This window comes from Taudactylus pleione, unplaced genomic scaffold (genome assembly GCF_031769625.1).
Source record: "Taudactylus pleione unplaced genomic scaffold, aTauple2 ptg000019l, whole genome shotgun sequence".
Classification (NCBI taxonomy): domain Eukaryota; kingdom Metazoa; phylum Chordata; class Amphibia; order Anura; family Myobatrachidae; genus Taudactylus; species Taudactylus pleione.
In genome coordinates this window covers 31,955,939-31,982,189 of record NW_028284421.1, presented here as the reverse complement: position 1 = coordinate 31,982,189, position 26,251 = coordinate 31,955,939, and the positions used below count along the sequence as shown (strand labels likewise).

The 26,251-nt window shown below is 46.4% G+C and overlaps 1 protein-coding gene across 3 annotated transcripts in view; it reads right to left on the bottom strand.

The window, feature by feature from the left end:
* The window catches only part of USP3 (ubiquitin specific peptidase 3), a 65,038-nt gene that overhangs the window by 24,232 nt on the left and 14,555 nt on the right, over positions 1–26,251 (bottom strand). For all 3 annotated transcript variants that reach the window (XM_088446497.1, XM_088446505.1, XM_088446513.1), the window contains 5 exons: positions 23,478–23,615; positions 12,708–12,791; positions 3,784–3,865; positions 2,426–2,508; positions 1,972–2,085 (listed from right to left, as the gene is read on the bottom strand). In XM_088446497.1, coding sequence (XP_088302623.1) covers positions 1,972–2,085; positions 2,426–2,508; positions 3,784–3,865; positions 12,708–12,791; positions 23,478–23,615 — 501 coding nt within the window. The remainder of the gene's footprint in view (positions 1–1,971; positions 2,086–2,425; positions 2,509–3,783; positions 3,866–12,707; positions 12,792–23,477; positions 23,616–26,251) is intronic.

The window sequence follows — 26,251 nt, the reverse complement described above, 5'->3', positions numbered from 1 at the left end:
ATATTTGAGACTATCGATTTTTGCAGTCTAAGTGGGCATCAACTGAGATCCGAACTCAGGTCTCTGAGACACTGTGTGCCGTCTCTTGAGCCACAGCAGCCTCCGATTGTACTTAATGCAGGACAGCAGTGTGTACTAAAAAGGCAGGTGTCCCACATGTGGAAGCACGCTATATAAAGAGGTATATAGCCTCTTTGAGCATATGGAATGACCGGAATCTGAGAGCCACAACTGGAAGCTCCCTCCAGTCCATTCTAGCGGGGGAGTGAAAATTTGCACCGGCGCTAAGCCCCCCCCCCATGTCCATTCTTATAGCGGTAGTTGACTGCACTGGCGTTGGGTCAGTGCTAAATGTCCACTGACCAGCAGCACTACTGTAAAAGTCATAAGTGCAGTCCGTGCAGCGCTGGCTGGCATGCTGGGCTGGGGACCCGCGTGTCGCGAGGTAACTCCACCCCCCCCCCCTATACTTCCTGCCGGTGTTTATGTGGGAGACCCATCATACAGTTTATAGCCACCGGCTATTAAAATTGGCCTCCCCCGCTGATACAGGCGCGCTATTACAAGGCGCTGCTGCCTCTGACCTTCAGCCAACTCCCCCTGCTGTGCTAAGCAGTTTTCTCTGCTATGCACTCCTCCTTGTAATGTTTGCCAGACAAAACTATACTTCCGGGACGCCCAAGATAGTCCACAACCGGAGTGCAGGACACTGTATGCGCCTGAGTCTCACTGAGCCCTCTGAGCTCAGTATTCAGTAAAGAGAGAAGAGGAGGCGGAGGAGGAGGATGGGGGGACCGCAGGTTAATTAATCTCAGTGACCTGTTAGTCAGGGGAAGAGGCATACTTACCGTGCTGCTATCATCAGGTCTGCGGTGGGCAAGGACACATGGACACAGCCTCTATATTAGGTTGTGGCACGTCCCTTCCCTGAGCTGGTGTCAGGGTGCCTGGGACCCGGACAGTCACTCTTTATTAGTGGTGGCAGGTCCTCCAATGCTTCCATCTAGCAGGCTGACAGATGCAGCTGTCAGCCTGTCCTCAAGGAGGGAACTAAAAATAAGTATAAAGAGACTATGTAAGGGCTGAGCTCAGCCCCAAGTGACCGGCTCCCTCGGGCACGATTCTAAAACTGGGGCTTCTGGGGGCTAGAGGGGGAGGAGTCACTCACACTCAAAAAGATTTAAAGTGCCAGCTTCACTCATCCACCAGTCTATACACCAGTGTCTTGATCTCCAGTGTCCCCTGGTGGATAAAGGAGAAAAATGTGTGCCAGTAACAGTCAACACACAGCAGAGGTTTCCAGATGAAACTAAAATAAACAAACTTTATCCCATAATCTCTAAAAGATATATTTACAGCCACAAAGTTTATGCATTTCAGCTCATATAGAATCTGACCTTCAGGGACATAGCTCTTTACATACATGAATAGTAGTTGCAAAACTGATAAATAACTTACAGTACACTGAAGTATGAATAAATGTTCTAGCATCTAAATAAGGCAAATAAATGTAAGAAAGTGAAACCTTCTGCGTTATCAATCAATTCCACTTTACAGTTATTAATCTGCGTGCTAACAATTCCATTTTTGGATGAATCTATTGAATCAAAGAATACTAAAGTCTTCTCACAGGACTGGCTACTATACTTTGTTCATACGCTGTTTTTACCAATTTCAAAACAGAACATTACAGTCCAAGTGGACTGCCAAGTTCTTAAAGTTTGAGCTTTGTATTACAGAAAACCACTGCTTGGAATACTACAGAATGTTTAGGTAAAGGAGGACAATTAGATGCTCAACATCAGTATAATGCAGTCAAGCAGACTACTGTGATTATAACAGCTGAATCCAAACGTGAAATGGCTTTATACACAACTACGGAAGAAAAATATAATTTGTGTTTAAAGCAATGGGAAGAGATCCAACGTTTGTCAATTTTTTTAATTTTTTTTTTTTTAATATAAAACTCACACATTTACTTCCCCCTGACTCCTCGTATGGTAAGTTCGACGGCCAGCTGTTTTTCCATTTCGAAGTTCCACTGCTGGTAACTCCTTGAAGTAGCAGCAAAACTGCTGAATGTTGCTAGAAAGGCAGCAAGAATTAGTGAACAGGCTGTGACAAACTACCGCCTACAGAGGAATAGTAAAAATCTATTATAATTGACTCAACACTAAGGTTAGGTAGTATTTGGCACCACTATTCTTGGAAAAATTAAGTTACATCTTGTGGTGAATTAATTATGTTACACAAATAGGTCAAACTGTTTTCAGTTATATTATGCTGGAAAAAACTTAAATGTGTAACATTGTTCCCAGTGAAGCCCAAATTAATGCAATATTAAAACATTTGGTCAAGCCAAAGGAGCATTGAAGTTTAGTTTGAGTTAGAAGCTTGTGACATTGATTGAAAAGTACCAGCTTACCTTAGCGACTGAAGAATAGCATTCATGAAACAGGTATTCCCCAAATTTCGTAAACCAGTGGCACAGAGGGCACTTGTACTTCCCTTACAAAAGAATGTCAGAAAATAATATTAATAAATAGTATCTATCTGTGGCCACCTCTCCTTTCCCTACTCTTGCTGCAGGACAGTAATAACAATTATCCCGGTGGTAGAGTAGGAACAGAGGCTCATCCAGTGGCATAATGCCACACCCAAGGTTCTCGTTTGTGGAATTTCAAGAGGCAAAGCTCCTCATTGGGAGTCCAGAAGCCTTCACAAGTGGTACCAGGAAGGGAATTGCCTTGGGATCTTTCCACTACCTGATTGCAGTGTTAAGCCCTGGTGAGTTTGAATTGGAGATTTAATAGATAAATCCCACAGATTTAGTGGAACCAGGTGGGAAAGGGCCTATGATCTCCCTCACCTTGACAGGTGGTGATGGAGAGACACACACACAGAAACACACCAATGCCCCTGAGCACAATGTTAAAAGAAAGACAATATCATGCACGTGCAATGTAAGTGGATCATGCTGGACTGGTTTAGTGTGACAAGGTGCTTCATTACACTGCCGACATTTCTCCCTGCCAACAAGTGTGGAAAACTATATATAAAAAGAAGAGAATTGCCCAATGTAAAGTGATGTCTAACATCTTGAACCCTTAAAAGAGCTGTTACAGAACAGTGAACAGTTGTACATATCCAGTGTTGTTCATGCAAAAAGACTATTCCTACTGTACACCTGTGACCTAGAGATAAGAGCAAACACTCTCATCCATCGGCTGACTGCTACCCTATAGTGCTGATCCAAAGTAAACCAATAAGAAAATGCAGAATAAGCAACCAGCAGAAGTACAGTATGAAGTCCAGGTGTTGGTGAACAAGCCTTGAGGTGGCAGCAGTTATCTGTGGCACAACAGTGGTGTGCTGCTGACACAGTCGCAGATGGTCTACTGGCTAACTTGCACCAATGGAAGTCACTAACTGTGTGCAGTAGGAACACATACATTTTCAAAAGCCGTCGCCCACAGCAGGATGGCAACGTAAGGTCATGCTGTGATCCCATATCTTACAGTGCCAGTTATTCCTTTACTATAGATTGAGAGCTTGCCAGCAGGGCCCTATTACCTTTGTCTGTCATTACAAAGTCTCGTTTTACTACTGTTTTGTAAAGCACAAGAGAATACGCTGGCACTATAGAAATATTATTAAATGTTAATATTGGGTTTCAGAAGGTCACCATATTTTCCAGGCCCATTTGTGACTGCACTGTAAATCGACCCTTGCCTAAGTAGCAGCATAAACCAAGCCAAACTGAAGATGCACATTGATACTTACGTTTATTTTAAGCATTTTTCTATTAAGTGAAGAGTTATCCAAGAATTTCCTTTTTCTATGCCGTTCTACTGTGAAAGCAGAGCTACCAATACAAAAAAGAGACAATTACTGCTAGGCTACAATACTAAAATATATAAATAACAAAAAGACCACTCCCATTTAAAAACACTTTCTCGGTCAGTCTCTCCTTCAGCAACCCAAGAGTGATTTCTTTTTTAATTTAAAGTTTAAAAAAAAAAAAAAAAACAACAACTTTTTTTTATGGGTTTCATCTGTCATATAGAATAACATTTATAATAGTTTTTTTTTTTTTTTTTTTTTAATAAGAGTAGATCGCTGCTTCACTCCCATATCCTTGCTGGTCACTGCCCGATATATAGTACAGAGCATAGGCAGACTGAAATAGGAGGAGGTGATGAAAGAGTAGGAGGTAGATACAGAAAAACCATGTGTCCAACACAGATCCAGCAGCCCACAGAATGCCACAAAACACCAAGTGTGACCTTTGTCAGGAGGCCGTGAAAATCAGCCAATTCCTCAAAATCATGTTGATCTAAAACTAAATAGACGCTTGTCCAATGGGGCCGGTGTTAAAGAAAGCATGCTGAGCTGTAAACAAATCCTCAGTTGGAGGAAAATAAGAGACACTATTTTAAGGATTGAAAAGTCATTTCTATTTTTAGGTGCAAAGAAATGACTATTTACATCACACATGGATTGAAAGTTTTATGAACATTCAGTGTCAGCTAGAGACGGTTTTGAAACATTTTTCTAGAAATGATTAAAATAATTGGAAGTAACAGTGCACAAAGAACATACTGCTTCTCCTCTAATGAACCCCTAAGTACCATCACAGTGCAGAGCTCAATTAGAGCAATTCCCAGCCGTTGAAGAATAGGTAAAAAGCGAGTCATGCCTGTAAACTCCATATGCAATGTAAGACGCTCCCTGCATAAAAATCAGGAAGTGACAGCTTGCTCACCAGCAGGGTCAGACTGAGGGGGTGATTCAGCCTTACACACAAGTGCAATGTTAGACGCAAATTCCCGATAGTGGGGAATGTGCGCGTGCGCAGGACCCGGGTTCTGCGTGTTCGGCCGCAGAGCGGCAGCAGACTGTCAGTGATTGACAGTCTGCTACTGTTTGGGAGAGGGGACGGCAAAGACTTCTGTTTTCCAAAATGGAGGCATGTCACTGTTGTTGGGAGGGGAGGGAAGAGGCCAGGCTGTTCGTCGGCAAACGGAGATTTCCTGGCCTCTTTTGAACATCTGTGATGGCCGGCCTGCGTGATCCCATGGTCACTCAGCCGGCCAAGGATCACGCAGATGACCCGATGCTGCGTCCATGGACGCAGCTAGGATCATGTTGCTCCTGTCGGGTATGATGCCTTCTGCTGTATTAACATAATAGCAAGCTTGTGTGCTGCTTTGCAAATCCATCCAGTGCTGAATCACCCCGAGATCAATAAGGAAGTGCTGTTAAAAGTCAAATTATAAAACGTGACAAAGAGCAAAGCTGATCTTCCCAACAGAGGCACGCTTTTCTTCAGTTACTTGCCGCATAATTCTCCTAGGTAGGGTATGAGTATCCTCACGGTTATTCACCGTTATATTTAGGGGTACTTGAAAAATATTATGCAATGGTGGGGAAGGACATCCAGGTGATAATTGGACACATAGGGAAAGCAGTGTCCTAGGGATCTCTAGGCCCATTCATTACAGTAGGACCCTGATAACAATATGAAAAAGACTATCCCTGTAAGTTTGTAAAAGAAAGCATATACAGAAAATAGGGAGTTTTATTGTCAATTATATATTATACAAAACATGCAATATGAGAGAAATACATGTACAATTCATTCTACAGTCTGGTTTATAGCACATTAATTGCTTGTATATTCAGCGGTGCCTAAGCATTTTATCTAATAGCAATTATATTACAAATGTAATGTATTGCTTTGCAAATGTCGAGGCTACAAATAACACAAATGCGCGTCCAGGCGCAAACAAGTGGAAAATGATTGAGAACCACTGTTACATATAATAAGAGACAGTAGCAATATCAACAGTTGTTTTTTCCATAGCAGTGTCAGAGAAATGACATCTCTGTACATAGATAAACTCGTTTTTGAAATCACAAAAGTGATCAACAAACTACGCACAGCAAAGTCTAAAAGGTAAATTCTCTATACTAATCCTCGTGGATCTCTCTGCTGCTGTCATCACACTGGATCACCCTATTCTGCTCGTACCCTTAACTCAAATGCCCTTTATAACCTCTCTTTCCTGGCTCATTAACAATGAATCCCCTCCTTTATGGTCTCTACTTCCAATTCCCCTCTATGCAAACTGCTTCACTGGCACCACCATCCACCACAGAATACATATACTCACCCTCACATATCAGCAAGTATGATCTTCCACTCCACATATGCTGCACCACTTTACAAATCCCCCACACTGTTCACAGGGTCCTCCAGAATCCAATTTAAATTACTCATCCTCACCTACAAAGTTATCAACACAATTACCCCTTCAAATCTCATCAATATATGCTCTCTCTTGCTCCCTTAGATCTGTGCCTTGCCTTGTCTTTGGTAACCACCTAACTCCTGCAAGACTTCTCAAATGCTGCTATCCACATTTGGGTCGGTATTCAATTGTTTCGCCCCCTTACACGCCCAACAGGAGCTATTCAATTGCTGCTCCTGACGGGCGCGATCAGCTGCCGGCGCATCATTTCAGCTCGCAGTCCCAGGGAGTGGCGAGGTGAAATCGGCGAAGAGTGACCTGTTTGGACGCCCAAAATGCACTTTTCACAATCACGTCCAGCACTTTGGTTGGAGGTAGCAGTTTTACATGGCTAAACCTGTCCATTATGGGCGTGATCAGCAACAATTGAATAACGCCCAGCAATCACCCGACACTTTAGACAGGAGATGGGACACGCTATAACAATTGAATACTGCCCATAGAATACTTTGCCACGCCCAGACTCACACAGCAATCAAACCCTTAAACACTCTCTGTAAATCAGACTTTACCCTACTTTGACCTATACTACCCACACCTTGACAACGGTCAGAATCTTCACCCCAAAAGTCACACACTGCTTTTGTCTCACCGGTGTCCTCTTGCAATTAGATTGTAAGTTCTCTCATGAGCAGGGTCCTCCCTCTGCATTTATTTTGCCTGCCTTGAATATCTCTCTTATGTATGTACTGTTGTGCCAAATCAATAATAAATGTTTTATGATATAAAACAATGAGCAATACTAACAGCACTATCTATACTGCCAATGCAGAAAACAACATGTATCACGCTACGCAGATTTGTAGCATCTGCATATATACATGTAGGTTAGAAGCTTTAGTTCAAAATAAATTACCATTCATGATATGAAATTCCCAGAAATGAGTAACTGCAGAACTTTGGGATACACATACATTACAGTAGTATCGAGAATTCTAGGCAAAAGACAGAGAGAAAAATACAAACAAATGCAGAAATACTGAAGCCTAGAAGCAGCATTGTAGAACCACTATATTTTATCCAAAACCTCTTCTCTGTAGTACAGGTTGAGTCTCCCATATCCAAATGTTTAAAAAAATATGGAATATTCCTGAAAACAGGATTTTGGTACTTACCGATAAATCCCTTTCTCCGATTCAACCGCCTTGTTGACCCAACAGCTTACTAATGCGGGTCAAAGGGACACCCCTGCTACAGTGTACATAGACTATAAGGTAGTTTCCAACTTCCTGTCAGAAGACTCCTTTAAAGAACAGGGAGCACAGTCTTTTTAGACAGACGTGACACTGAAGGGTCCACTGAAGGAGGTGATTCGCATAATTTCCTGCTCTCTGCAGGAAAGGGATAGTAGGATAAAAGTTTACGTGAGATCTGAAACTTTATCTGGGTGTTTCCACGCTGAGGTAAGGATTTCGTCCAATTCCTCAGACACCGGAAAGGAGACTGCTAGTCTTTGTTTCTTATTAAAGATAGATGGCCTAACTTCCAGCAGAGTCCCTGTCCGCAACATGTACCACCTGGCATATAGCTGCAATCAGCGCCTCTACACCCTGAGATACAGGCTCCGCTTCCTCTGGCGCCTGTTCCTCCCCTTCCTCTGCATCAGGCATGTCGTCCTCTTCCGGATCATCCCACATAAGGGGATTCGGTATTAGTCTCCTAGCAGGGACAATAGAGGACGATGCCACGGGAGGAACCTGGGCTAACATAACCCTTGTGAGCCCTTCTACAGACCTGGCTAAAGACAGCGCCCAGTCTGGTTCAGAGAAAGCAGACACTCTACCTGCGAGCAGCTTCCAGCTCTGCAGACATTTGAGACATGACTGATGTAATTTGATCAGCCCAAATAGGGTGTTGTGGAGATGCTGCAGTCTATGTTCCTGAAACACACTTTTCACACAACAGGGAACTGGATGTGTGCACAATTATTACAGGAGAAAGCTTTTTGTGCAGCCGTAGACCCCTTTAAAGTCATGTTACCAATTCACTGTACACACACACACACACACAGAAAAGGTAGTGATAGACAAAGACACACAGAGAGACTGTTTAGAAAGAAGAGCTTAAGGGCATAGAGGGAGATTATGCTATTAACCCAGCCCAACCATCGCTGATGCAGAGACCAGCGCTGTGTAACACAATATAATGTTCTGTAAATCGCTGTGTAAACACAGTCTAACCTGCTCTTCACAAGTCTAACCCCACTGTGCAGTCACAATCTGGGCAGACAGGTCTCTCTTCTGCATTTGTCAGCAGCCTGTGTCTTCTAAAATGTCCACTAGACTCTTTTTTGGAGCGCTGGGAGGCAGGAGCAGAACTGCGTGTTAGGTTCCGCCCCCTCCGTTCGGGCACCTTTTAGCGCTGTATCATTGCTGCTTTTTAATGCCCACCTGTCATTTGTCCTGGCCACCCTGCTACTCAGGATGCCAGGAGTCACTAACCTTCTTGCTGCCAAATGTTGCTGGCGGCGGGCTGAGCTAATGGGGGACCGCGACGAGTGCCGCAAGCAGCGTGTATGGGTAACCCCCAGAGACAGTGGTCTCTGTAGCTGAAGACCCCAGCGCACGCTGTAAGCAGCGGCGATGAGGTCTCCCTGGCAGCTCCAACGAAGCAGACAGGCTGCCCGTCTGATCCTCTTGCTGATCAAGGATCCTTGATATTTAGCAAAGAGCTTTGTATGTGACCAGCTCCCTTGGCACAAAATTAAGACTGACTTGTAGGGGGGTATAGAGGGGGGAGGAGCTAGCTACTATTCAGATTTATTAAAGTGCCAGCTCCCGGTTATCCCACATCAATACCCCACTGTACAGAGACTCCAGTGTCCCCTAGTGGATGAAGGAGAAATAGGGATTTTTTTTTTTTAGCATGACAGATAGTGACACCTTTAGTTTCTGATGGTTCAATGTACACAAACTTTGTTTAAGGTACAAAATAATTGAAAATATTGTATAAAATTACCTTCAGTATGTGTGTATAAGGTGTATATGAAACAAATTAATTTAATGTATGTATAGAAACTTTGGACCTGATTCAGCAAGGATCGCAACTGTGATTACGCATGCAATCGGCTGATTGTTGCTTTCTGCGCATGCATCACAATGTGTGTGCGCTAACACTTCACTGCAAATCGGGACTGCGATCACAGTGAGTAAGCAGACCCATCGCAGAGTGATTAAAAGGAAGTGCTGTTTAGGAGTGGTGACGGGGGGGCATGTTCGGCAAAACGCCGGCATGCCAGTGCTTTTGAACGCCGTTGCAGGGGCGTGCATAAATTATCCACTGTGATGCTATACGCAGCTTAGCCTTTCACTGCATACTGGAAGGTTGGCAATTACTGAGTAAGGTCAGACCTTGTGTAAGAGTGCATGAGGCTCCGATGGTACTCAATGTTACCAATATTTTTGCAGACTTGCAAAGTATTACGGATGTGTGTAAGGTAAGGTGGTCGTTCTGTTGTACTGCGACGGCATAGCGATCACAGTGGATTAGCATATCTCCGCAGTGAGACTGCGTGCATAACTCGCAGCCATGATCCATACTGAATCTGGCCCTTTGTTTAATGTGCAAAATTATTAAACATATTGTATAAGGAGTATATGAAACAAATCTATTCTGTGTTAGATTTGGGTCCCATCCCAAAGATCTCATTAAGGTATGCACATATTGCAAAATACAGAAAAATTAGATATCCAAAATACTTCTGGTCCCAAGCATTTTGGATATGGGAGACTCAACCTGTATAGCAAATACTATAAAGTGCTTTTGTGAAAGAGAATATATCCTGAGAATCTGTTCTGCTATGTAAACATTTCTCTAAAGTCACATTCTGAATAAAAACTACATACGGGTTATCTGCTAGGCAATGAAATAGTTTTTATGTTCAAGAATTTCATCAAATACCTTGAGAATGTGCAGAACAAATTTTGCTCCAAAAATAACTAAACAATTCAGGTATGCCCTGTGAGAATATCATTATTGTACCCCATAGAGATAAGGTAATCTTCCAGGTAACGAAAAGTCATCTCTCACAAATAACATGTTATCACTGAATATACAGACAGGGCAGGTTTCACATGTATTATGACATGTAAACAGTCCCCATCCCTGGGAAAAAAGTTTAACCTCAACAGTGGGTGAAGCACAAGGTGTGGAAGAGGAAAGAACAGACTACAAGTATGTTCTGGTCATCTCAGAGCCGTAACTAGACTTTTTGGTGCCAGAAAGAGTATTGGCGCCCCCTAATTTTTCAAAGGGACATAATGCACCCAAAAAAGGGGAATGGCCTCATGGCCAGGGAAGAGATAGGAGAGGCCCAAACAGTGCCCCCTGTGCGATGGCACCGGCTGCACTACCCTAGCTACGGCCCTGGGTCATCTCACTATACAGAGTGTGCCGTTTCATAATTGTTATCACAAGACTTTCTGCACCAACCAGCCACACATTGGGAGGATAGGAGCCATATAACTAGATGAACACATACAGGGTGAACCATCTAGTGAATAAAAGGTTAAGAGAATTCTCATATTTAGGAGGGGAATTTAATTAGCTGCAATAATGCAATAATTTAATGCACGTTAAGTTATTGCACCCTTTTACCGCTTATAGCGGCTATGCAAGTCCACATTTTTTGCACAATCATAGTCGTAAAGCAGCAGTCGCGCAATAATTGTTTGTGAATTTTACTGCAATAAGCATAGGTAACAATGGGGAAATCTGCCTGTAACCCAAAAAACCCCAAACTGATATAGGATAACCATATAAAAAAGTATTAGTGGCCATAATACAAGTATTTGGGGGCTTTTTAAAAACGTGTCAAATGGCTGTTATATGCATGTTTCTAAAACAGTAAAATAATGAAAGAAAGCAAGTGTTTTTTGGCAAAATATTTGTTCAACTTAAATTGTGAGTGCACTAAAATGCCTGTAAGTATATATTTGTGTCATTTAAAGACACAAAGTTCCTTCAAAATATGCCTCTAAAACCCACCTGTAATCTTAAAAACACTTATTCCATTCATACAGCACCCCCATATACCTGTTCAACATTAACCAATTTTCCTACACTTGTTATATTTGGGGTGAAAAAGTACAATTTCATTGTCCAAATTATGCGAATTAAAAATGTATTTTAGCCTAATTAGTCATTAAGGAAGGTGTCCAAGTGGTTCTGAACCAAGGGCCGACATTTTTAGCCACAAATAGGGGGTTTGCACAACTTTTCACCTACTAAGGAGGTGGTGAAAACTTTTTGTGACAAATGGTACGGAGAATTCGCACATGCGAAAAGTCGTGGCGAATAGGATTGCACGATAAGGCACAAGTACAAAATAGCACGATAAGGCTAATCGCAGCTAATTGAATTCCCCCCTTAAGGGAATGGTGTAAGTAGAAGATACAACATAAACTGTTGTGAGACATGTGCCATCACTATTACTATGTATACTTTTAAAATAAATTTTTCATTTAAATATTGAAGGAATAGTTAGAATTGTACAACTTATAACGCAGGAGAGGTGTAGACATTTCCAGTGAATGAATAATATGAATGACATCAATAAAACATATGTATCTAATCTAAGATTGTATGCACTAAAATGTAAGATTACTGTATTAAAGCTGAAAATGTTCGAATCACTGACCGATTCACCCTACTGCTGCGCCTCACGGATATGCAGAGACAATCTCAGGGACAAAATAGAAGGTATAAATAGACCTATGGCTAGTACCAAGAGCAATCTCTGTAGAAAGTGCATTGTTAATAATACTATATTATAGTTTACCTGGAGACTGGCAAACAGAATTTTTCAGAGAACAGATTTACAACTCCATAAGCACCATGCTAGGAGGCACAACACTGTCCTCATTCCAAACAGGGTAAGGACTTGGGCATTAAGTGAATGCACTGTGGCCAACATGGATGTTACAACCAAGTCATATACAGGAATGGACGGTGAAGGGAATGTTTCTTTCAAATCACTATCGAAATTTGCTTTGCTCCCTTCTCTATTGTTCCCCATAGTGGCTCTAACACGTTTTGCTCTTCAATACATTGCGTACAAGATCATGGAGTACAAAATTTACTGCTCTAGTTATATAGGCAAGTGGTAGTGTTCTAGGTTTGTTCTGCAGAAATGCTCTATGTGGATTGATGGAGTCATACACAGGGACAAATCAAGTGATGTCGATATACTTATGTGACTGCAGTCTCAGCTGCCTGCATCAGGCCCCTTAAGACAGGGTTATAAGTATATGGAGTGGCCAGCTTTTTGTAATGAAGCAGGGACAGAGCAGCATTAGAAAGCAGCCCTTTAAAGGAGATGCAACTTGGATAAAATTACTATTAGTTTTGCAGTGATAAAATGAACCATTAGAAATAATTTTTTGCTCTACTCACTTTTCCAAGTTCTGCAAGTGCTCCCGAACTTTCTGCACTAAACACAATTTTGTATCGTTCACCACAAAGTCATCACAACGGTAACTGCAAACAAGACAAAAATAAAAAATAAAAAAAAGGGATTCAGAGAAACTGCATGCGTCTCTTGGACCATCTTACTTCAAGAGAATAGATGGGGATTTTGGTTCTTACCTGATAAATCCTTTTCTCTAAATCCACGGTAGACTCAGGGTTTAGGTGGAGCTGGAGGAGTCTGGGCATAAAAGGTTAAGCATTGAACAGCACAGGCTCCTCCTTCCCTATACCCCACCCCCTGTCTGCAGCCTCCAGTCAATATTAAGAAAGCCCAAGGACAGGGAGTAGGAAGAGAAAAAAAGCCAGACACACAGAGCTTACACACAATGAGAGAGACCAATGTGCCTGGATCGCCACAACCAGGGTTCATAAAAATCGGATTTAAAAAAAAAAAAAAAAATTCGGTTTGGATTTAAATCAAGATTTTTAGAATTTAAATTACATTTTTTTTTTTTTTTAAGTAAACGGTTTAATTTTAGATGTTTGCACCTTGCTTTAGTAATACATGAACAATTTTTGAAGTGAGAACAGTAACAAAATGAACACAGTAATAGAATAAATACACACTAAACAGTTGCATCAAGAAGTACAATTAGGCTCTGAATTTCACTCAAATCAGTTGTTTGAGTCTGAGTCAAACATGTACATGTCTTTGTCCACGTCCTTACGTTTGTCCTCAAAAGGCTCTGTAGCATTGAACCAGCTTAGCTGCTTTTTCATTTCCTAATCTGTTGCGTGTTTTGGATTGTACAAAACTGTACTTTAAAAAAATCCTTTCAATTCCTGCACTTGATGAAACTGCGGTGAACATCTGCTTTAGAAGATTTACTACAGAATTGTCTAACTGAAGTTGAGCTGCGTAGGACATCCACCAGGCTAGAGGAGATACATGTTTAAAGTGGACACTTTACGCCAAGTATGGTGCAAATTGTTTCATGGATGCACAAAAGTTGATGATGACCAGCACAATTTGACAATTATTGGAATGAGCAAACTCTATAGCAGTCTCAATTTCAGCAGGACTTCCCCTGTACCAAGGAGCAAGTAGATTAGCCAAGTGGGTATCTGTGAGTGCAATTTTAGCTCTTTCCTTTGCCATCTTTACTACATTGCTGTAGTGTCCAATCTCTTCAAAATCATCTAACAGCTTCTTCCACACTTACATGACCTCACTGATTGTGCAGTTGAGTCTTTGTGCACGATCCAGGGCTACAGCTACATCATTTGATTTAAATAGTTTAACCCAGATGATTTAAATCATTTGGTTTAAATAGTTTGATTTAAATCATGCAACCCTGGCAGAAGAACAAGCCAGAGCAAGCTAAGGGCGTAAGGGTTGGGGTCCAATGTCCCCAATGAATTCAGAGAAAATTACTAATCAGATAAGAACCAAAATCCTATTTGCTCTTTCATACATGGGGAACAATGGAATGCCCCAAAGCTGCCCACAAAGGAAAAACACTTGTGCTACACATAGGACCCTACGCCTGAATATCATTCCGTGTGTGGGTATATCGCTCCCATAGGATAGTTCATCGCTCCTCCAGATCTTTTATGTTGCACAAGTGATCTGGAGAGGTGGGAGACGTGGGGGGGGGGGGGGGGGGGAGAGGGGGTTAGTGCCGGCATATAATGCAGCGGATCGCTCCGTGTGTGGGGACCGCCCGATATGTCGGCCGTCGCATCACCGGCTACACGTCGTACCGTGTGTAGCAGTTTTAATGTTACTAAGAGGTGTAGGTGTCAAAATGGTATAATTTTATAAAGTATGCGCTGCAGACCATGCAGCAGTCCTGCAAAGCTAAGCCAAGCCCCCATGCAGAGCCCCCCCCCCCCCCCCAAGAGGACCCGACTGACCAGGTCAAGTGGGCCGTCATGGAGTCCAGAACAGGCATGCTCACCAAAATGAGGCATGTCTTCTGACCGCCTTAATCCAACGAGCTATTCCCTGCTATGGGGCTGGCCAACCCTGTTTGCTCCTGTCAACATAAACACGTAAATCCTGCAGCATGTCAAAAGTACTGAAAGACAACTGATGATCCTCCACAGGAAGAGCAGGGACCACCATTCCCTGGTTGATCTGAAACTGGGAAACAATCTCCAGCAAGAAAGACAAGGAAGTCTGCAGAACCTAGAGAAAGGGTACTTAAATCAGAAAAACCCCTGTCAGAAGAGATGGTCAGGAGGAACAATCTTTACCGTAAGCCATCTAAGGTACACAGAGTCAAAGGGTAAAAACTGATGGCACTTAAGAGACTGTAGGACCAGCACCAGGTCCCCAGGGGAAACAGGAGGTAAAAGGAGGGAGTGTGGAGTATCTGGTGGAGGAAAGTATAGAGAAAGGCCTGAACCATTCATGCTAAACAGATCTACAAGGCCAAGACCTACACCATAAGGAAAGATAGACAAAGACCCATTTCCAAACCCATAATCGGGAAAGCGGTCTAGGTAGCCATCCTGTCAAAGCAAGGTGAGAGAGAGACCAGTTACGGAACAGACCTGGAAAGGTTCAGTCTGAGCAGTAGATGCCAGGGAGGAGCTGCCGAAAACCTGCGGAGATTCACGCACAATGTCCTGCGAGGCCAACTTGGGATCACCTGAATGGGCAAACTGCCTACCAGCCTAAACTTACAAAAAAACTTTTACGAAGCATGAAAAAAAAAAAAAAAAAAAAAATGTACTTGAGGAGAGAGACATCCAGAAGAGGGATAAATCCTGGATCCTACTCCCTGGAACAGGCCCGATTCACCATGTAGGTCAGGTAGCTATCAATGCGATGGTCTCTCGTCCAAGGTGGGAGAGAAGAAAGGCAGTGGGGCCTCTGGGAATCTGTGGATCTCCAGTAGAGCAAGCCCATATTGTACTTTCAATGAGGAGATGATGGAGCTTTCTAGAGTCACTAAGAACTCTCACACAATATCCAACTCCTCAACTGAACTCTGTATAGATATTGATCAACACCAGACCCAGGGAGGCCCCACAAGCAAAAGGCAGAAGGATTATCTGTGGAGAGATGCCAGAAGATTTCAGGATTGGCCTATACCTAACCTGCCAAGCGATAAAGGTGCTAACCCAAACCAGCTCGGCCCATTTCTTCGTCAACGGCCCTGAGGCTGTGTATGGTGAGGCCAGGTAGTAGGGCATAGGCTGATCCATTTCACCAAGGACCTACAGGTTCAGGCCGATACCAGAACGTCCAAACTGACAAAGTCAACAGTAATATTGTAGATTTGTCATAGCGCTCCCCGGCTAGGGGTGCTGGAGGATGAAGTCCCACTCTTAGACACTCCAAATGTAAATAAAAAAGGTACTTGTATTAGAGTCCAGTACAACAGCATGCCATCCGTACAACCGTGACTCTACAGAAAGATGCATCCTAGGTCACACAAAATGACTAACTTGTAACTGAGATAAGATAGATTAGAAACGTAAATGGGTATAGAAACCAGCAAAGGATACAGTATGATCAGAGTAGCTGTGGCTGTGTAAACCTGCTCTTGAGCAATAAAAATTAGATGTCAGCTAAGGCCAAAGTAACCAGTGTGGTTTGTGCTGTCAGACATGTATACATTAGGTACTTTGCAAGGCAACCAAGACGCTGGTAAAGGGCACATTATAGGATAAATGGGGCCTTAGAACGTGTGAATGTGCCTCAGGTGATTAAAAAAAAAATCAACCAAAATGCCAGAAATTACAGACATTAGAAAGTGATACACCAGACACTATAGAGTTATTAGATCATAACAGAATATAAGACAAATGTAACCTAGGCAGAGTAAATGACCGCTGTGGTCATACTGAAGGACGCATAAAAATATGAGATATGGTAAGAACTTACCCTTGTTATCTCTATTTCTACGAAGTCCATAGGGTTCCACAGGATACCTTGGGGTATAGGTGTGACGTCAGTCGCAGGGCACCAAAGAGTTAAGCTTTCAGCCTCCCAGGATGCACTAGGTCCCCCTCCTATACCCCGCCCCCGGGCCAAGGCACCTCAGTTAGTTACCAAGCCATAGGCCGGAGGAGGAGGAGAAGGAAGAGAGAGAACAAAGATCTGGACACATACAAGAATCACATTCTCACCAGAGGGAGACGGAAAACCGGTGACCAGAGCAAAGCCCATCTGCAGCACAGGTGCGACAGGGCGGGAATCCTGTGGAACCCTATGGACTTCGTAGAAATAGAGATAACAAGGGTAAGTTCTTACCATATCTCATATTTCTACTTCAGGGTCCATAGGGTATCCACAGGATACCTTGGGGATGTCCCAAAGCAGTATCCTTTAAGGGTGGGGACGCTCCTGTGCAGAAAGGAGAATCCGCCGCCCGAAGGAAGCATCCTGAGAGGCGAAGGTGTCAAACCAGTAATACCTCACGAAGGTATGGACAGAAGACCACGTAGCAGCCTTGCAGATCTGAACTGCCGAGGCACCACGTCGAGCTGCCCACGAAGGACCCACAGACCTAGTGGAATGAGCCTTCAGAGAAGGAGGGACCGGTAGGCCTTCATGAAGATAAGCTTCAGAAATAGCCATACGGATCCAGGCTGCCAAAGTTTGCTTTGAAGCAGGCCAACCCTTTTTACAGAAGCCATAGAGGACAACAAAGCGTCCGACTTCCTAAACAAAGAAGTGCGGTCAACATAAGTCCTTAAGGCCCGCACAACATCCAAAGAGGCCTCACCCACGGAAAGACCCGGTGAGTTAAAGGCCGGAACAACTATTTCCTCGTTAACATGAAACTGGGAAACAACTTTGGGAAGAAACTTGGGCCGAGTGCGGAGCACTGCCCTGTTCCCATGAAAAACCAAGAAAGGGGGTCTACAAGAAAGAGCCCCTAACTCAGAAACACGTCTGGCTGAAGCAACGGCCAGAAGGAAAACAGTCTTAGCTGTTAGCCATTTAATATCCACTGAGCCCAGTGGTTCAAACGCCGGTCCTTGGAGAGCCCTCAGGACCACAGCCAAATCCCAAGGCGCCACAGGTGGAACAAAGGGCGGCTGAATACGGAGAACACCTTGCATAAAGGTGCGCACATCCGGGATTGTAGCAATCCTACGGTGAAACCAGACAGATAGGGCCGAAACCTGTACCTTCAAAGAAGCAAGGCGAAGCCCATGATCTAGTCCCGCTTGCAGGAAGGCGAGAATCCGAGACAGACGAAACTCCCGCGGTGCATAACCTCTCGGTCGACACCACTGGAAGAACATATGCCACACGCGATGGTATATCCTCGCGGAAGACGGTTTCCGAGCTCGTAACATGGTACGCACCACAGAGCTGGAAAACCCCCAGGACCTCAGCATGGCCGTCTCAACAGCCACGCCGCCAAAGACAGCCGAGTCAGGTCCGGGTGAAGACAAGGACCCTGAGACAGAAGGTCCGGTCGTAGCGGCAACCGCAGAGGACTGTCCACGGACAGACCCTGAAGGTCTGAGAACCAGTGCCGTCTGGGCCACGCGGGAGCTATCAACAGGAGCGTCCCTCCTTCCTGTTTGAATTTCCGGATTACCCGTGGAAGAAGGGAGACCGGAGGGAACAGGTATGCGAACCTGAACGTCCACCGGACGGACAGAGCATCCACCAGAGACGCCCCTTCGTCTCTTGTGCGAGACCCGTACACCGGCAACTTGTTGTTGTGCCGGGACGCCATGAGGTCGATTTCTGGAAGACCCCACCTGTCCACCAGTAGTTGAAAAACGTCCGGGTGCAGGGACCATTCCCCTGGATGAACGTCCTGGCGACTTAGAAAGTCTGCCTCCCAATTTAGCACTCCCGGGATGAAGACCGCTGATATGGCCGGAAGATTGCGCTCCGCCCAAACCAGGATCCGAGAGACCTCTACGAGAGCCGCCCGACTGCGAGTTCCTCCTTGCCTGTTTATGTAGGCCACGGTGGTAGCATTGTCCGACTGGACCTGCACCGGGTGACCCTGGAGAAACCGCTGTGCCTGCAGGAGAGCATTGAAGACCGCACGGAGTTCCAAGATATTTATTGGAAGCTCCGCTTCTGTCGGTGTCCACCTGCCCTGGAACAAGTGTGGACCCGAAACTGCTCCCCAGCCCCGAAGACTGGCGTCCGTTGTCAACAGGACCCAATTTGGAACCCAGAACGGACGTCCCTTGTTGAGGTGGGTCGTCTTTAACCACCACGCAAGGGACAGGCGAACCTCCGGGGTGAGCACAATCGTCTGGAACTTCAGAGACTGAGGCAGCCCGTTCCACTTGGACAGGATCAGGTGCTGCAGAGGTCTGGAGTGAAACTGGGCGTATTCCACCATGTCGAACACCGACACCATGGAGCCCAGTAACCTCATCGCCGAGTGTAAGGACACCCGGCGGCTGTGCAGACAACTGCGCACCCTTGACTGTAAAGCAGAGATCTTGTCCTCCGTCACGAAGATCCTTTGCTGTCCCGAGTCCAATAAGGCTCCAAGATGCAGAATCCTCCGAGACGGGATTAGAGTGGACTTCTGCCAGTTGATTAGCCAGCCGTGCCATTGCAGCAGTGCAATGGTCAGGTCCAAGTGGTGTAACAGGAGCTCTGGAGATCCTGCCACCAATAACAGGTCGTCCAAGTACGGCAACATGCGGACTCCTTGCAGCCGCAGAGAAGCCGCCATGACCGCCATAGCGTCCTGTAAGTTCAATGACACCATGTAGTCCCCAGGTTCCAGCGCCAGAATGATGGACCGTAGGGTCTCCATCCGAAACTTCGGGACCCGCAAAGACTTGTTGAGTGCTTTGAGGTTGAGAATCGGACGATATGACCCATTGGGTTTCTGTACCAAAAAAAGATTTGAATAGAAACCCTGGCCCCTCTGGGAGAATGGAACAGGCACTATAACTCCAGCCTGGAGCATAGTGTGCAATACCTTCCGCAGCTCCGTAGCCTTGTTCCGGTCTGATGGTAGACCCGTGGTGAAGAATCGAGCCGGGGGTCTGTGCCGGAAGGAGAGGGCGTACCCGTGAGAGACCACCTCCAGAACCCAAGTGTCTGTCGTAGTGAACGACCAACACCGGGAGAACTGCAGCAGGCGGCCTCCCACCCTGGGATCCCCCAAGGGGAGACCCGGACCGTCAGGCCGCAGGCTTGTCATCTGGCTTGGGGGCCGGACGTCTGGTACTCCATGCCTGTTTCCGGGGCTTGACCGATTTCTTAGGGCCAGCCTGTCGAGGAAACGACTGTGGTTTGGGCCTGCCCTGGGCCCTAGATGACCGAAAGGACGATGGTCCAGAACCAGAAGGAGCAGCGGCCGACGGGAGACAAGCAGATTTGGCTGCCGCCAGCGTGGCCACAATCTTATCCAGATCCGGACCGAAGAGAACTTCTCCGGTAAACGGCAACGCTTCCAGACCTTTCTTGGATCTGCGTCCGCCTTCCAGGATCGCAGCCACAAGGTGCGACGAGCAGCTACCGCTGCTGAAGAAATTCTAGACACCAGAGTACTAATGTCTAGAGCCGCCTCGTTGATGTAGGTGGCCGAATCACGGAGATTGCCAATCAACTCCGCCTGTTCGGCCGGACAGTCGGATTCAAAAGAAGCCTCTAATGAATCCGCCCAGCGCTCCATCGCTCTGGCAACCCAGCAAATGGCCATAGCCGGCCGTGCTGCCCCCCCTGCAAGGGAATAAGCAGACTTCAGGCAGATTTCTACCTTGCGGTCCGTAGCATCCTTAAGGGAGGACATGGATGGCATCGGCAATGTGGCACTACGGACAAGACGGGTCACGTGAGAATCCACCTGTGGAGGGGATTCACACTTAGCAAAATAATTATCCGCGAACGGATAAGCCACCGCCAGGCGTCTCTGCGGCTGGTATCTTTTGCCAGGTTGTTTCCACGCCTCCTCTAAATGGTCCACCAACTGACCCGAAAGAGGAAAGACTGTGGCATCGCCCTTCACATCTTTGAAAAAGGCATACTTAGATTTAGCCGCTGGGGGAACTTCGTCCTCAATCACCAAGGCTGTGCGGACCGCCCGAATAAGTCCAGGAATATATACTTTGGACTTAGCATCAGCGTCCTTAGTATGGAAAGGTTCCTGATCGTAAGGATCCAGAATCTCCCCATCATCAGACGTCCCTTCGTCATCCTCATAAGGAGCGGACAGAGACGCCACCGGCCTTTTATGAGGCCGCATCACAGACTCCCCTTGCAACACATCCGACAAGTGCTGTACAGAACTCGTCAGGGAGTTAACCCACGCTGGCTCCTGAGAACCCGGGAGCGGGGAAATAGGGAGACTGTGGGGTACCACCAATTGTCGTGGGAACCCCTGCATGGGTGACGACACCACAGACTGCTGGGACAAACCCATCGGAGTAAACGCGGGCTGCGGAGCTAACTGGCCCACTAAAGCTGTTAACGCCTGAGCGAAACAAGCCCAGGGCGGCTCCTGTACCGGTGCTGTAACCGTAATAGGCCGCGCCATGGACAAACACTGCCGGCAAAGGCCCTCCGCACTACCCTCCCCCTCCGCTAACGGTACTTTGCACGTGGTACACTGTAGCCGGAGGGGAAAATCACTTTCAGACATGATGGCACCACGTATGTGACCTCTCTCACCAATTAAGTATTAAATAGGCGAGAGACCACCCTGCAGCACCGCACCGCAAGGGCTTTAGCAGAAAGAACAGGGACAGTAATAAAGCTGACAGTTTAGAGAAGAAAAGTTACAGGCAGCGCTAGCACAGTCACATACAATGCAGAGAAATAACAATTCCTGCACTAACAGCGCTGATCACTCAACTACACAGACACAGGGCCTGGTAGGACACAGCGCTGCATACACAGACCTGAGCCACAGCGGAGGAGAGGTATGCGGGGGGACCCAGACCACGATGCTTCCTTCCAGACTTCCAGCAGCGTTCACCATGCGTTGCAGAGAAGATGGCCGCCGAGGAGCAGAGAGAAGCTGGCCTGGGGGAGGAGCGCTGACACAGGACCAGTCAGCACAGTGCAGAGAGGGCTGTGTGCAGCGGGGGAGGCGCCGGCTGTGAGACAGGGAAGGCGCGCTCCCCTGGCATGCATTTAACCCCTGGGACGCCGCAGCGCTACCGCTCTGCTGCGGTCCGCTGTCCCAGGGGGTAGTGGAAGCGCAGGTTGGTCGCCTGGCTCCACGCTGCAGCCAGTCCCCAGGGAGCCCCCTGCCTGGGGACTTAGGACCATGTGATCAGCGGGGACCCACCGCGGAACCCCGCTGCTTACCTCTGTCCCCCTTGAATCCGGCCATGGTCCGGAACATCTGGGGTCACCGCTAGCTGTGACCCCAGACGCCCACCAGCATCCCCGGATCAGTACCGGCGTTCTGGTACCGGCGGGGTGTAGGGAAGACAGCATGGACGTCAGGACTGACTGTCCATGCTGTTCATCCAGATGTGCAGCCACAGCTGCATGAAGAAAAAGCTTCAGGGGCTCTTCTAGCCCCCACTCCAACAGGTGCACCCGACTCCGGCCGGGCACCAAACTAAACTGAGGTGCCTTGGCCCGGGGGCGGGGTATAGGAGGGGGACCTAGTGCATCCTGGGAGGCTGAAAGCTTAACTCTTTGGTGCCCTGCGACTGACGTCACACCTATACCCCAAGGTATCCTGTGGATACCCTATGGACCCTGAAGTAGAAACAGCGACTACATACATAAAGATACTGTGTGGCCTGAATAATACAACTGACCAGGGTATCTGCAAATGCCTCATGATACGAGCAATGTGGTGGAACTGCACTCTGTTGTATGTGAGGGTATGGTCCTTAAAACAGTGTACAATTTTGTGGTGTAATTAAGTATTTGCTTAGAATTATGCCTAATGCAGTCAGACATAGGCATAACCAAAGGGGGAATGTGGCCTTGGGTAATGCCCCCCACTCCACCCCATCCCTGTATGGTGACCAGGGCCACAAAGAGCTGGGCTGGGCCTGGGTACTGTAGGGGGCATTGCCTAATCGTGGAGGCATGGCCTCAGCAAGGGACTAGAACAGTGACTCACTCAAGACTGTAACAATCAAATGATCTGCGACTGTATTTGCGACTTTTTTACGCAGATGCTTGGATTAGCAAAGCCGCGGTGGCATTATCTCTTAATCAGGCCCCTAGGGCTGCCTAGGATAAAGACTTCTCCACCATGGCTGAACCCAGGGATGGCGAAGTTTAACAGCTTCACCGTTGCAAATATGTCCATGATGGCCCAGTGGGGGAGCGAAAGACTGGGCTGCTACTGTACCATCCCCCCCCCACATCGGCATCCTCCGCCAAAGGGGAAACCACCGCTGTATCTTGGCTGCTTACCTGCTGCCCCCTTTGTGGCTCCAGGGACCGGCCTGAGCAGCGGATTCCAACCAGCGGAGCAGGGCCCGATGGAGCGGCCGGCATGAACTTAGTGCCTGCAGAAGCACCGCCAGCTGCCCAGTAGAGAAATAAAATTTTTTTTTTTTCATAAAAAGCAAAGCTTAAAAAACAAAAAGTGCGGCTACAGCAGCTGAAAAACACGTGCCCAGCTCCATTGGGCATCAAAATAAAAAAACAACAACCTGTGGCTGCAGGCAGAGCGTGGGCTATAGGGGAGGAGGAGCTTGGGCTGTTCAAAGCTTAACCTTTTGGTGCCCAGACTACTCCAGCTCCACCTATACCAAGTGTCTATCCAGTGTCCCCCATGGATGAAAGATACATATTTCAAGAACAACTACAACATGCACACTCACCAATATGTGGTGTAGCTGCTGCAGTCCATACACACTGTGTGCTGCGTTCTTTCCTGCTCTGCCTTTTCATGTTCCTTGTGATTGGGAAGTGGAGTTTGTGCTTCCTCGTAATGTTTCTTGGCATGGCCATTCACATACCTGTTTATAATAAGGAGACTCATCAATTACACAACAACAAAGACCAGAACGTGATTTTCTCAGCAGTAAAGACCAAGGTGAATGAATGGATATAGCTTATTTAGAAAAAAGATTACACAATAAAGCAAATTCGGAAACTGAAAACCTTCTGATTTGACTCAAAGACAGTAGAATGGCTAAAGCTTTGGATAAAATATAGTGTTGTAATCAGTGGTGTAAGCCTAGATGAAGGAATGTAACTAGATAGTGCTCCAAGCATTTGCCATTGCTCCAGTTTTGTTTAAAGTATTCATTAGTAATATTACTTGTGGACTACAAGAGCATGTATGCCCTACTGTAGATGATAAAGATTTCTAGCAGGACTGAATCTCAGAAAAGGTAAAACAAATGTGTACAATTTGAGAGAATACAGAGGAATAGACTAACATGGAACCTTAAAATTTATATTAAAACATAAAAGAATTCACTTTGGAATCAAATACCCTAAAGTAGGGGGGCAAAGTACAGCGCAGTTGGTTTAGATGACAGAAGAGTAGGCAAGCAGCTTAGTTAGGCAATGGTGACAAAAAAAATAAAAAAAATAAAAAAAAATCAGTGGATTTCCTATTCCATGGAAAGGGTGCGAGTTGGTGTTAAAATGCCATCTCCAAGCCCGAATTTACTTAATTTTGCTTGAAGCCCTATGGGGGTGAGAGAACTTTTAGGCAAATCCAGGCTGCCGTCAAGCGCAGTCATTGTCGCAATGACTCGCACCTGCGAGTACATCGCATGGAATAAGATTGACCCCTTAGTGGCAGTTATGCATTTTCAGAGGTATATTAACCACTTGCCTGGCACAGTCGTATCAGATAAGACCATACCAGACTGGACTTTCCCTGACATGGTAGTATCTGATACGACCAGTCATTAAAGCTCAGAAGGCGGCTGCTGGAAGATGATATTCTAGCAGCCGCCAATCTCAGAGGGACCTTCCGGTCCCTCCGCACTCTTCCTTGTGCTCGGCGCCCGCACCTCCCTCACTCGGCGGCTGCAGAGAGAAAAAGCAGCCGCTGGGAATATAGCCATCAACAGCGCGCTGTTGGCGCTGTCATCTCCCCCCTTCCGCCTCTGCAAGCGGCAGTCCTGCGGGACATGCCCGGCGGTTGCAGAGGTCAGAGCGGCCGCAGGGAAAAAGCAAACCAGCAGAGCGCGGTCATCTTTGTCCTCCTCCCCTGCCATGCAAGCGCCGACATCGCTGTGCTGGTATGCATGAAAATAAAGACCAGCACAGCGATGACGGCGCTGCCATCTACTACCTCCCTCTGCCCTGTAAGCGGGTTCCCGGCGGAACCCACTCCCCGGCGGCTGCAGATGTCAGAGCATCCGCCGAAAGAATACATAGCGGAGGAAGTGTGCCATCTTCTTTCTCCTCCCCCGCCATCAAGCGCCGACATCGCTGTGCTGGTATGTATTTTCCCGGCCCCTGCTCTAACCTCTGCAGCTGCCGGGAAAATAAAGACCAGCACAGTGATGTCGACGCGGTCATCCTCTACCCTCCCCTGCTCTGCAAGCGGGGGCCCGGCGGGATCCACACCCAGCGGCTGCAGAGGTCTGAGCAGCCGCAGGGTAAATAAAGAATAGCACAGCGCTGTCGGCGCCGTCCTCAGCTACCACCCCCGCCCTGCAAGCCCAGCGGCACCCCCACACCCTGCAAGCTCCACCCCCCACAGTATACCCTGCCTCAAATAAATAATTATATATATATATATATATATATATATATAGCAGCCCCCAACCGATGTTAAGGAAACATCGGCAGCTGTGGTCACAATCGATGTTTCTATCGATGGCCATCACTACTATATACACCATAAAAATTTCCATTTTTATGGTATACAGCGTTTAGAAAAAATATTTTTTTTTACAAAATCGTGTTGGATAAGTTTTATAAAGCTGTTCTTGACCTAATTCAATCATAAGAAAAACCGACAATTTCTGAGCGGTTTTCGGAAAAAGACTTTGGCCCTCATTCAGAGCCGCTCGTTAGCGGCAGTACGCTCGTTCCGAGCGATGTTTGCACATCTGCGCATGCGTACGGTTTTTAGTACGCATGCGCGAACCAGTCAGTGCGGCCGAAAATCGTTTGTACGCTATATAGCGAGTGCCTGCTATTCTGAGTGACAGAATGAGGCGTATGTGGGTGGTAACAGGGGAAGGTGCTTGAAAATGGGGAGTGGAGATCCGAACGCAGGCGTGCTTAAAGGTCAAAACGGGCGTTTTATGGGTGTGTATATTTAAAACAGCAGCGTCATTGACCACGTCACTGGGTTATTTTATAGCCAGAACTGCTCGCAAATTTGTGGTAGCAAACACCAACCACAAGAATAGCGAGCAGTTCATACGCTGGTCGATGTACTCGATTAATCTAATAAATAGCGGACATGACGTATGGTGCGAGCGGCCAGGGGGCGTTTTTAACAAATAAACGAGCGTATGTTTTGCTCAGACTTAGAGGTGTGAACAGACTGCAATGTGCGTACGGATCATTTGAATAGCCACCCCTTGTTTTTAAACGAACGACCGCAAATAGCGAACGGCTCTGAATGAGGGCCTTTGTCAGTTAAGTGGTTAAAGGCAAAAACTGCCGGAAACACGGA